Source organism: Montipora capricornis, chromosome 8 (genome assembly GCF_036669925.1).
Source record: "Montipora capricornis isolate CH-2021 chromosome 8, ASM3666992v2, whole genome shotgun sequence".
Taxonomy (NCBI): domain Eukaryota; kingdom Metazoa; phylum Cnidaria; class Anthozoa; order Scleractinia; family Acroporidae; genus Montipora; species Montipora capricornis.
In genome coordinates, this window is record NC_090890.1 from 21,108,384 (window position 1) to 21,120,883 (window position 12,500).

The following is a 12,500-nucleotide window of genomic DNA, read 5'->3' on the forward strand; positions in this document are numbered from 1 at the left end:
CCAGCCAAGGCAGAAATTAAGATGTACTACTCTTTCATAACATATGGATCCATACTGTGGGATAATTATTATCATAGCCCTATTTATGATGTTGTGAAACTTTAAAATATGGCAGTTAGAATGATTAAGGATGTTCCTATTTGGGATAATATTACCCCTCACTATGTCAATCTCAACATTTTGAAATTCCCTGACATTGTCAAGCTTCACGTATGCCTTTTTTTCTACGATCTTTTATGCAAGGCTGAACCCTCAAATTTTATATCCCATTTATCAGAACAACATAGTTATACTACTCGTAATGTCTCGTCGGAACAGCTCTTTATTCCTTTTCATATTAGGAAATTTTGCCCTTGTATCATTGGACATCATTGGACCACACAAAAATTTGTTCAAGACTTTTCTCTTCGAACATTGCCTTTCTCAATACAAAATGCTAGATTGACATAGTTGTTCCTTCTGCCCATACTCTATAAAATTATACAATTATTTTATTTTGTCTGTGTATCTCTAACAGTTTAACTTGTCATGTATTTTTCTTTGTCTTACGTATAGCGTGTTTTTTCTTTGTATTTTTATTTTTCTCTTAGTATCCACACAATTAAGAATTGTTGTCCAACCATCAGGGCAAGCTATTAGCTTAACTACTGGTATCTTTTGCCCCTTTTCTCTAACTCTTTTTCTCTCCCTCCATTTATTTGTAATCCCCCAATTTTATGAGAATAAAAACAATACAATACATACTTAATTGACCGCTCCCCAGAGGGCTTTTCAGGGCCAATGAAACACAACGAAACGACGGAACAGAATAACTACAAGAAGAACTGTTAAGAATCCCAACTGGCCGGAGGCAAACCAGTTGGCTATTTACAAGTGCAGCTGGGAAGTTGAACCAGGGACTACCAGGAACAAATTCAACGAGTGCTCAGAGCGGGTCTTGAACCCAGGATCTTCGGAACTCAAGGCAAGCGCCCTAACCACTGGGCCACACTGCCTCCTATAAACGTAAACTAAAGCTGGTCAAAAAGTTTCCCAGTTCACTATTCACTGTTGCCTTGACAAATTTCAGATTCTTGTCAACATACATCAGAGTGGTGTCGTCAGCAAAGAGAAATGAATGATTAACTTTGATGAGGAATTTAAAATAATTAATTATTTATATACAACTGTAGATCAAGAATAGTATGGGTCCCAGCAAAGATCCTTATTAATCACAGCTAGTTTAGAGTTCACTGTGAACAGTCAAGGAGATATGAAGAAAACCAATATTATTAATGGTTCCTCTTATACCATGATAGTGATTGAGTTTCTGAGGTAGGATTGAATTGAATAATTCATGGTATCGACTTTCCTTGCTTTGGAAAGTTCTTGTCAATTTTACTGTTAAAATCCATAAGAAGCACAGGCCTTGGATAACAATGGTAGCCTTATTCTTTGTTATTCTTGTGTTTTTTAGGTTGCATTCTTGCTCATAAGAACTTTCTGAGAGAGGCTCGTGATGTGTTTTCACAGGTAATGTGCTTGCATCAAGCAGAATACAATGTCCTTGGGATACGCTATAAGCTGACAAGTGGACTGACAATCCGTGCAACAACAGTCATTGAAACGAAATTGGTACAATGTACATGCACATGAATCAGCAACTTTGGTTTATTTCAGGTTCGTGAAGCAACTGCTGATGTCCCTGATGTTTGGCTGAATCTGGCACACATTTATGTGGAACAGAAACAGTATGTGGCAGCTATTCAGATGGTGAGATCATAATCCTTTCTCCTCCTTTGGGTTGTTAGTTCTGCAGCTGGACAACCTGTAATTTTTTTCTTTACAGTACGAAAATTGTTTGCGGAAATTCTTCAAGCATCATAATGTTGAAGTGCTATTGTACCTGGCCCGTGCCTACTTCAAGGCAGGAAAGATGAAGGAGTGTAAACAGGTTTTGCTAAAAGCTCGTCACATTGCCCCTAATGACACCATTCTGTTGTTCAACATTTCGCTGGTTCAACAGCGCTTAGCAACCGCCATTTTGAAAGCAGAGAAGAGCCCACTTAGGGTGGTTCTTGGAGCAGTCAGGGAATTGGAACAGGCACAAAGGTACTATATTGAAAAAGTAATTCTAATTGGATCCTCAATCCATGCATTGGCTGCACAAAAACTTATTACTTTACAACACCAAGTCAACAACATAATTATTGGTAATATACATGTAAATCCATATTTACCAAGAACTTTACATACTTTTAATAATAATTATTAAAAGTGTGAAGATCTCAAGCCATATTGTTCATCAATGTGTATACTTTTATTTTATACCACTTTTTTGTTCCATTATTAATAATAATATTGTTCAAGATTGTCGCTGTGGTAAGAGTAGACCTGGCCAAAAATTTGGACTGGGTAAAAATATAGATCATAAATTTATGTTAACATACATACGTACATGCATGTACAGCCTTTTTTTATGTGTGGTCAGTATTATGCTGTAACAGTGGGTCCTTTATTATTTTGATGTAGCAAATAGACCATGTAACTGTTCTTTGCTCAGTTACCAGACCTTTGAATAAAAGCAAGGCTGTAGTTGGCCTTGCTTTGCTACAAACCTCATTGCTTTTCTAGTCGTTAGCATTACAACAACATGATTTGCATACATGTATAAGAAAAGCAATGAGGTTTGTATCAAAGCAAGGTCAACCCCAACATTGCTTTTATTCAAAGGCCTGGTAACTGAGCACAGAACTGCGAAATGGTCTATTTTGCACTCACTCAACAAGTGATGACATTAAGCAGTCATAATATTATTTTGTGAATGTGAGATTTCTAAGAAAGATAGTTTAATACAACCAGATGATGAGCCAGGGCAGGCTCATTTTGAATTTTTTCAACTCTTGTCATGGCAAAAAATACACAGTCGTGCATAATAGGTCCCATTTGCATGAGATTCTCATTCAGGAGGATTTAAGGGCAGAGCATGGAAAGTGTGAATGTCACATAATTATAAAGATGGTCTTGCATGATAATCTTTCTTCTTTATTGCAGCTGTAGTAATACACTGTAGTGTTTTTTTGTAACTGAATACTTATTTTTATTAGGAGTTTCAGTTGGCTAGCTCAAAATGGGGATCGTCTGAAATTTGACTTGAGCTGGGCAGCAGCAGAAGCCAGGTGTGTTGTCAATATTCATTATGTCTGTACAATAATTAATATTTAGAACGGTCAGATCACCCATGATGGCAAGCATAACTTTATACATCTCTTCAAGTTGGCTTCTTAATTTAAGTAGAAAGGGTAATGGTATTATTTTAACACATTTTATAACTAAAGATAGTGATTGTGTTAAGCTCTGATTCAAGCTTAATTGGGGTTAAGAAGGTACATGTAGAAGCCACTTTAATACATCTGTAAGTCCTTTTGCCTTTATTTGTTGTTAAATGCAATTCTGGAGATGTCTTGCTAAAGCCTTGGAAAAAATCAAATGCTCAGCCGCAAGGCTGCAGGAATTGTTTAATATTTTTCAAAACTTTAAAGTTGTGTCATTGTTCTTGTTAAGAGCCGGTAACCAGTGATTTTTATTGGCTATTTAAGAAAATGTTACCGTCTTTTCTGTTTATCCTAAATTTAAAATCCACAAACTCAGTACATTTTGAAAAACTTTGTGCTGTTGAAAGCATATTCTTTCCATGTTGGGATGTTATCGGCTTCACAGTACATAATCTGCTGACGAAATTAGCAATACTCAGCTTCAGAACGTATCAGGAGATTGATGTCCACCATGTTTTCTTTCCAATCCTCTCCCGGGCAGTCCAAGGCCCCATCATTCATTTCCTTGAGACTTTTCGAGTCTCACTAAAATAAAAAAAAGTACACGATTCTCACTGAATACATGTTATAACAAAATTAGACAGAATAATTATATAATTATGTTATAACATTCTTTTATGAAGGTTTTATTCTGTAAAATTGAAAAGAATGGTATTAATAGTTTCTGTGAGACGTTCTTCGTAAATGGTGACTGAGATGTTGTCAAAAACCCTCTGAACCACCGAAAACTCAGTGGAAGCCTAGACAGCCCCCACACCCGCTCCACAGGGGCAGATAACAAAGTTACCTGTTATTATGTTTTTGTTACCTTCCTTTTTTTTTTTAATTGGCAAAAACCCTGATTGTGTGGAGCAATCTCGCCATCTACTGGATGATTCTGGTAAATAAGATAGTTCATTGACTCTGTAGGATATCAATCCATTGTATTTATTAAACAAAGAAGAGTTTTTAATTCTGTAGTTCCCTGACCTAATACAGTGCCTTTATTTTGGCAAAAGTATATATTCTGGTAAAAATTGAGGCAAAATTTCTTTTTGGGTTCACACACTCAAAAAAAACCTTTAGCTCAAGGTCTGGATCCGCCACTGTAATATATTTTAAGATTAGTACTACAAGGCATGTGCATGTAGGAGAACAAAGTCTTAATTCCAGAATGATGAGCTATCATTGTGAATAAAATCTTTGTAGGTGCAAGGAAGCAGCAGGGAAACCTTCACATGCTTACTAATGTTCTAACAAATTTGATTGCCTAATTAATGAGATTCTTTAAGAAAACTTAAACCATCCCTAAACGTGCAAGCGGACTCCATTCGTGCAAAAGTATTCACTTGAAGAACTTGTGATCCTTTGCTATTATGCTAATTCATAGAAACTATAGAAATCAAATCTTCGCATTACTTACCCACTTTCAGTTTTCCTTGAGAATGGTGTCATGATGACGCCGAAACGTCGGCTTTTAACTAACGTTGAGGACGGTGCCTACTAATTAAAGATATTTTTGCCCCAGTGTGTGATTATGCCAGAAATGTAGATCTTAACAAGTGTTATTGAAATCCAAAAAGAAAATTAGTGATTACCACACATTTTTAAGAGATAATTCATGAATAATATGTGTAAAAAGCTTTAAAATACAAAGCAATGCAGAAATAAAACATTTTCCAAACTGTTCTCCGCCTGAACACGAAATGCATTGACTGGGTAAGAACTATAGTTGACGTAGTATGGCCGTGTAGCCGCGTCGAGCCACAGAAAGTGCATGTAAAATGAAGCCTCGCTTATGTTTAGGTGAGTTAACCTGGGTTGAGCCTGCAATCCAATCAAAAACCAGTACCTGGTCAGTGCTCAACTTCAAAAAAAACTGCTGACCTCAATGAGCTCTAAGCTTGAGCCTGTGATATGATTACATGGTACTGGTCAGTGGATACCTTGCTTTGACAAGTGTCAATTATTGATCAAAACATGGAGATGTATGCTGTAAACTAGCATGATACTGGTCACATTGGCATACATGGAGGGGTAGACGTTCGTACAGACAGTTGATGACGTCATGGCTATAAAACCAAAATTTCTCACATCATTGCATTACCGTCATGTTATTTTCTTAACTATGGTGCTCCACGTGCGCACGCCATTGGCATGCATGGAGCTCTGCTATTACCAGTCATAACAAAACAAGACTTAACTCATAAAACATTTTAAATTTTTCTTTTTATTGGCGATCTTAACAAGAAAAAAGCCAAGCAATGTGTTAAGTAAAAATAATGAAAAGATTGCCTTAAGGGCTATTTATTGCACAATTCTTTACAGTGTTCTTTATGTATCCACAGTGGATGCGCATTTGCTTATGAAGGTACCATTCCTCTCAAAGTACATCTTCTTGTCAAATCTCCTCAGTATTCTAAACTTAAAAACTGCTTTGAAAAAGTCATTGTCCAACTGCAACTAACACAGTTGTGAGGACACTTTGCATTTCAATCCGTCTGGCATGATTCTGCAACTATTCAATTAATGCTGTGATGAGCAAAAAAAAGTTTGTCTAGGGTGGGAATTGAACCCACAACCTTCGGGTTAGATCACCTCTGCTCTACCAACTGAGCTACAAGGTCAGATGGGAGCAGGTAATGGAAATTTAAGATGTCATGTCACGGCAATGAATTTTTATAAGTACAAGGAGGGATTACGTTTTGCAAACGTTGGGCGTGTAGCACGTATATTTCAACAGGAAAAAAGGTTTGTAATATTAAATTGTTATGTGTAAGATTAAAGCACTAATAATTGGATAGCTTTTGAATACATCATGACTACTAGAATTTCATATAACTGAACAGTACAGAAGTGACAATCATTCTATGTTGTCCTTCAGCAGCATTTCGCAAAAACTTGAACTTCAAGTTGAGGCCTATAGCTACTGTAAAAACTAAAATATTAAAATTCCAAGCTTTCGCCGATCAACGGCATCAATGGGGAAAAGAAGAATATTCCGCCTAGAATATTCTGCTTTCCTTGATGATGCTGTTGATTGGCAAAAGCTCAGAATTTTAATATTTTATTTTTTACAGTAGCTATAGGCCTCACTTGAAGTTCAAGTTTTTTTAGCACAGAAGTGAGTTCAGGGGGAAAAACATCTTATTATTCTTAGTGTGAAGTCTTTTATGTCATAGCCATTGTCATTAATTAATAAGTCTCAAGAAAATTAGGAATCAAAGTAAGATGAAATTGATTTTTACTTTTGCTTTCAACATAATTATTATTGTGTCCATAATGTTCGCTTAGGTAAAATATATGCTATTTACAAGGTAATTTTTGTGAAATTAAAATGTTAAAACCAAACGTTTTTGGCTGTTTGCCATCATCAGGGTTAAAACTGACCGTCCGCACGCATCCATGCATATATATCTGATGTAATTCCCGTTGGGAAAAGTTTGGAAACATAAGAAATAACTTGTTTGTTCAGACTGGGGCGGAATTGTTGGATCATTAGCTCCTCGATGATCCTATGTTTATGGTATGTTTGTGCTGAAGAGAGGACGCGCCAAATGAAAAAATGTGATAGGTTTTCACGCAGGTATTTTACAGTCTCGCCAATGTAATTAACACCACAAGAACAATCTCCTTTGTAAACAACTTTGGATCTGTGAGTGTTTTTGTCTTTGTTGTTAAAGAGGCTTTTGATTTGCCTTGTTTGCCACAGGATTATTACATAAGATATGGATGCATGCGGACGGTCAGTTTTAACCCTGATGATGGCAAACAGCCGAAAACGTTTGGTTTTAACATTTTAATTTCACAAAAATTACCTTGTAAATAGCATAATGATATAACTATTGTTGTTGTTATTATTATTATTATTATTATTATTATTATTATTATTATTATTATTATTATTATTATTATTATTATTATTTGCTAATCCTTTTACAGGCACACAGGTGATCTGCTGAGTCAAGCACAGTATCATGTTTCACGAGCTCGTAAGGTGGATGAAGAAGAACAGGCGGTTCGTCAGAAGCAGGAGGAAGAGAAAGAAGCCCTTCGGAGGAAGAAGGAAGAAGAGGAGGTAAAAACTCAACAATCAAGTGAATATAGTTTATCTAATCAACTCTTACAGTGCCATTAGGGTTATACATGTACACTATAGCCAGTTGCCTTCTCTTTAATTTACATGTAAAATGCCACATGTCTGCACAGTTCCTTGTTGTTATTACAGGTTTTTCATTTTTTTGTAGAAACTCAAAAGAGAGCAGAGGGAACAGCAAGAAAAAGAACTTCAGGAGAAACGTCAACAGTTCAAAGAAGCTACTAAAAACGTGTTGTTTTTTGCACCGGAGGAACAAGCTCCAAAGGAGAAGCCATCTAAAGGAAAGAAAGTAAGATGTTAACATGCCCTGTTTTAATTTACATGCAATAACGTTTTCTCGCTGGATAAGATTAGAAGTGTTTAATGAAGGCCCTTATGCCCATTAAGGTGGCTGAACACAGTTTTTGATACCTACGTCTCATTTACTTTTTTCTCTAAAACCCTTGATCCTTTGGTCACCAAAAATGGTAGGAAATCTGGTCATTAGATTTTCTCTATAATTTGCATACAACAAGCTTGTAACGATGCTCACAAGTTAACTCTATTTTTAATTAATAATATTTGACAGAGAGATCTTTAATTATCCCTTGTTGAAGGTTCGCTGGAATATCTAGAATTTCCTCTGTTAAAGTTTTTTTTTTTTTTCAATACTCCAGTTTCCTAAACTATTTTCGTGCCAAATTTTGTTAAATTCTAAGGAGTGGTTCTCAAGAAATAGGCATATATTTCTGAGAAAGCTATTCCGCATTCAATGGCAATTTTTTAACTTACTACGCATGCACTGCATTTACATGGGTTCTTTAGATAACAAAGAAAAATCTGTGAATTGCGGAGTTCTTTGCATGGTTACCTTTTCTAACATACATTTCTCAAAAAAGACTAAAACCATCAAAACACTTTGTTCAATTATGAGGAAAAATAGTACAGATAGCGGAAGCATTGGGCAAATAAAATGATTGCTGTATTGAAGCCTGTTTATTTTTTGCAATCCTTGCACACGCCACATCGCATTAGCAAGAGCACTCACGAAAACTGTGTTCAGCCACCTTAAATGTGTAAAACTTGGCAACGTTTTCTGAGTGTCCCTCGCATTAACAAAGAACTGTCACAATGCAAATCAGTCTGATGTCAAAATGATATTAAACCCATTCCTCTTCCTTGTGCAGTCGTATATCAAATTAAAACTAGTTTTCCACTTTTTAGGAGCCTCTAAAACAGTAACTTAAAAGTTTGTAGGAGAGAGTTTAGCGAACAAAGGAATTAGTATTTAAGACAAGTGGCTATTGTGCTGAGAATTGTTGAATGTTAAGGGATTTTCAACTGAAGGTGATAGACACTTTGAGTGATAACCAATAATGGTCACTTCCTATCTTTGGTTATTGAAGGCTCAACAAAAAGCAGAGCAGTAGACGTCATTTTTGCACCAGATTATTAAATTTTGTTCGACCATCTCAAATGTGTCATGTAACAATTAAACATAATGTGTGGCATCAAATAAACATAAAAAGAACTATTCTTATATTCTTGTTTTGTTTTTTTAATTCTATTTCTTCTAAAATTTCAAGTTCATTTGCCCATTCATTCTCCTCAGCATTAAGTTTCTCCATTTTTTTGTCCTGTAGAAAAAAACAGCAGACGATTTTATTGCAAGCAATGATGAAGAAAGTGAAGAAGAAGGTGATATGGATGTAGAAGGAAAAAAAGAAAAGAAGAAATCAAAAGTCAAACCAGAGAAAAAACGGTAGGCAGAGCTTTGCTGATGACACTCAAGTTAAAGCAAAATAAGTAATGTGTTAAACCTTAGCATTAGCAGGAATGCGAAGAAAGATTTTTGCATACAAACATGTTTAAACTTGGAGCAGTGCTAATTTGTAGACAATGTGCTAATGTGTAGAGAAGGAAATAGAATAATCAAGTACCTAGCTAGCAAGTATGAAGAACACTAACAGAGAGGTTACCTCAAGGGCTGTGGTTAATAGCAGTTTGCCATTTTTCCATACTCCCACTTACATTACACGTGCCATTAACATGTCATTTTCACATGTGAAAAGATCACTGATTGCTATGGTTACAATCATATGAAAATCGCGCCTTTCAATGTCTTTCGTGAAGTTATTTAGTATTTCACTGGTGTTTATATAATAAATAGAATATTCCATGGTCGCTTGAAGGTACGAAATTTCTCTTCTGGTGTGAACACTCTAAGAGAAATTTTGTATCTCCACATGGCCATCTATATATTTGAAGTGGAATTGATAAAAGAGAGATGTGATCCATCCTCTCACTTCTCTGGACAATTTAAGCACTTGCCTCATATAGATGTGACCTGAAAAATTCAGGTGGCTTTAAGGTGTTCATACATGGATCTTTATTAGGAGGAAAAAACGAATCAGAGAGGAAGATGACGAAAATGCCCCAAAGAAAAAGAGGTCTGTGCCAAATAATAGTTTTAACTTAAGTTCAATAAAGAATCTCCATAATGCAATCATCATTTGTAGAAATTCTTTTGGCATAACCCAGAATCTTTTTTCCCCCAAAACTGTGTTACACGCCAAGGAATATCTGCAAAGGAGGTTCGTATGGTACAATGTTCCAGATAGGTTTTAAGAAAGTGTGGCTTCAGGAAATCTGACTGGATCAATCTTTTTAAAAAACCATGATTTTACGTACACATTTTGTATTATTTGTCAGGTCAGGCATCTTGCTTTTACCTAACACCTGTTTCAATGTTGAAGACAGTTTTAAAGTGCACCTAACCCCTAATTTTTTTTGTTAGCCATCAGAATATTCTTTTGTTTGTGATCACATTGGTGAAAAAATTATAGTTATTTTATTTCCTTAGTTTTCTATGAATTTTCAATTTGGTTCATCGCCAAGTTTGCAGGAGATTGGGTCTGAGTCTGGTGTGCGACATCAGCTGGGGAAGCGATTTTCACACAGAGAGATGCTGAGAGAGCAAAGAGGAGGTCGGAAAAGTTTGTCTAGAATATGCCCAATAGGCGTGTTGCTGCAAATTTTCTCCAACATTCACTTGAGTTTTTCATTTTCTTTGAGCTCCTTTTCTTATGCTTCATCAGCCATCATCTCATCGGCATAAGCCAGGTCACAGCTATCCAGAGTTTCTTTGCTTTTACTTGGTATCACTGGTGTCATTTGCACATCACTATCTTCTACGTCATTGTCATAGTCCAGGGGAGAACAAATATCAGGGTCCTCTGGCTTGATGGAATAATCCGAATCTGTATTGCTTGATGAAATTTTAGTTTTGCTGATTTTAAAATGATTTATGTGCCTGAAGGTCAAATTAAAGAGATTTTAAGACCAGAAACTTCCAAGGAACACCAGTTGATCACACAAGTGTCTCAAAAGTGAAGCAATAGACCTCTTTACAGTTGTGTTTAGTTACCTGGCCCTTAAATGAAAGTGAGGCTGGTGTTGACCTTGTTATGATACAGACCTCCCTCCTTTCGTTATGTTAATGATGTTTTTGTCATGCTAATTAGTAATTTACATAAGAAAGGCAGTGAGGTTTCTATCAAAACAAGGTCAACTCCAGCCTCACTTTCATTCACAGGCCAGGTAACTAAGCACACAACTGTAAAATGGACTATTGGCTTCCCTAGGTGATGTCACAAATACAATAGGTTTCAGATCTTCTTTCACATGGCTTTGAACCAACTCCAAACATTCGCAGACTTACGAGTATTCGATGGATTTACTTAACTCTGTTTTTAAATCTACACCAAATTTTGCATTCTTTTTGAAAATAAATAGAAAAAGAATTGGTGTTAGGGGGCACTTTAAACTTGCATGTAATGCCGGAAAGCAGGTTCATCATTGTCCTTTTTCTCTGGGGGTTTTGCAAATTTGGAGAGATGGTTCACTGTTTTGAGGCCTATTCTATTATGGCTGGTTCAGTCCACTTAGACCTCAGAACTACAGTGTCTTTGCTTTGGACACACATGCTTGATGGATTGGGTAAGAGCGTGCATTATTTTGCCTCCCTCCCATGAGGCCTGGGCTTGATTTCCAAGCTTGGCATCAAATGTGGTTTGAGTTTGTTGGTTTTCTCCAGGTACATGTACTGTGGTTTTTCCCCCTCCTCAAACAACCAACCTTGGTTTTGCTTTGAGTTGATAGTTTGATTTCTGTACAGTGTCCCCAATTAGTGTTTGAGCATTTAATACAGGTTTGTTATCATTTATTATTGGGAGGCGTGGTGGCCTCATGGTTAGTGTGCTCGACTCCGGATCGAGTGGTCCAGGTTTGGGCCCTGGCTGGGGACATTGTGTTGTGTTCTTGGGCAAGACACTTTACTCTCATGGTGCCTCTCTCCACCCAGGTGTATAAATGCGTACTGGCAAATTTAATGCTGGGGGTAGTCTTCCTGTTCCAAGTAATGCCGCCTTCTGTAACAGTTCAACTGTAACAGGTTAAGTCTGCTACGAGCCTAGAAGGCCCACCAGGCCGGCACTTATCTCCGGTTTCTGTAGCATGAAGCGACTAGGAGTATTTCTACTCCCCCCTGGATGGGATGCTAGTCCATCGCAGGGTTATCCCCAGCATTTTTGCCGGTACCCATTTATACACCTGGGTGGAGAGAGGCACCGTGAGAGTGAAGTGTCTTGCCCAAGAACACAACACAATGTCCCTGGTCAGGACTCGAACCTGGACCACTCGATCCGGAGTCGAGCACACTGACCATGAGGACACTGCGTCTCCGGCAACTGTAACAGTGGCACCAATAATTATTGTTTTCAATTGTTCTTTAACCCATTGACTCCCAGGGGTTCCCCGTTGACAAGTAAAATCATCTGGTGTTCAAAAGTAAAATACTAAGTATGGCTGGTTCAGGCCAGCTTGGGAGTCAAAGGGTTAAGATTTTTTCTGAATCATGCCAAGTGCAACTACTACCAAAGGCACAACATAAGCCTTATTATTATTATTATTATTATTATTATTATTATTATTATTATTATTATTATTATTATCATCATCATCATCATCATCATCATCTATACTATCACAGTCTTTGCTGGAGTTCTTTTAGTGCATTAGCCGGGCGCAAACCATGCACCTGGGGCACCACCACTCAAGTCAATCTTTCT

The 12,500-nt window shown here is 36.9% G+C and overlaps 1 protein-coding gene across 3 annotated transcripts in view; it reads left to right on the top strand.

The window, feature by feature from the left end:
- LOC138059500 (RNA polymerase-associated protein CTR9 homolog) overlaps window positions 1–12,500 on the top strand; it is a 74,519-nt gene that overhangs the window by 55,680 nt on the left and 6,339 nt on the right. For 2 of the 3 annotated variants that reach the window (XM_068905141.1, XM_068905143.1), the window contains 8 exons: window positions 1,457–1,512; window positions 1,660–1,752; window positions 1,829–2,091; window positions 3,087–3,158; window positions 7,236–7,371; window positions 7,541–7,681; window positions 9,015–9,133; window positions 9,768–9,821. In XM_068905141.1, the coding sequence (XP_068761242.1) occupies window positions 1,457–1,512; window positions 1,660–1,752; window positions 1,829–2,091; window positions 3,087–3,158; window positions 7,236–7,371; window positions 7,541–7,681; window positions 9,015–9,133; window positions 9,768–9,821 (934 nt within the window). The remainder of the gene's footprint in view (window positions 1–1,456; window positions 1,513–1,659; window positions 1,753–1,828; window positions 2,092–3,086; window positions 3,159–7,235; window positions 7,372–7,540; window positions 7,682–9,014; window positions 9,134–9,767; window positions 9,822–12,500) is intronic. The other variant, XM_068905144.1, reaches the window with a different exon arrangement.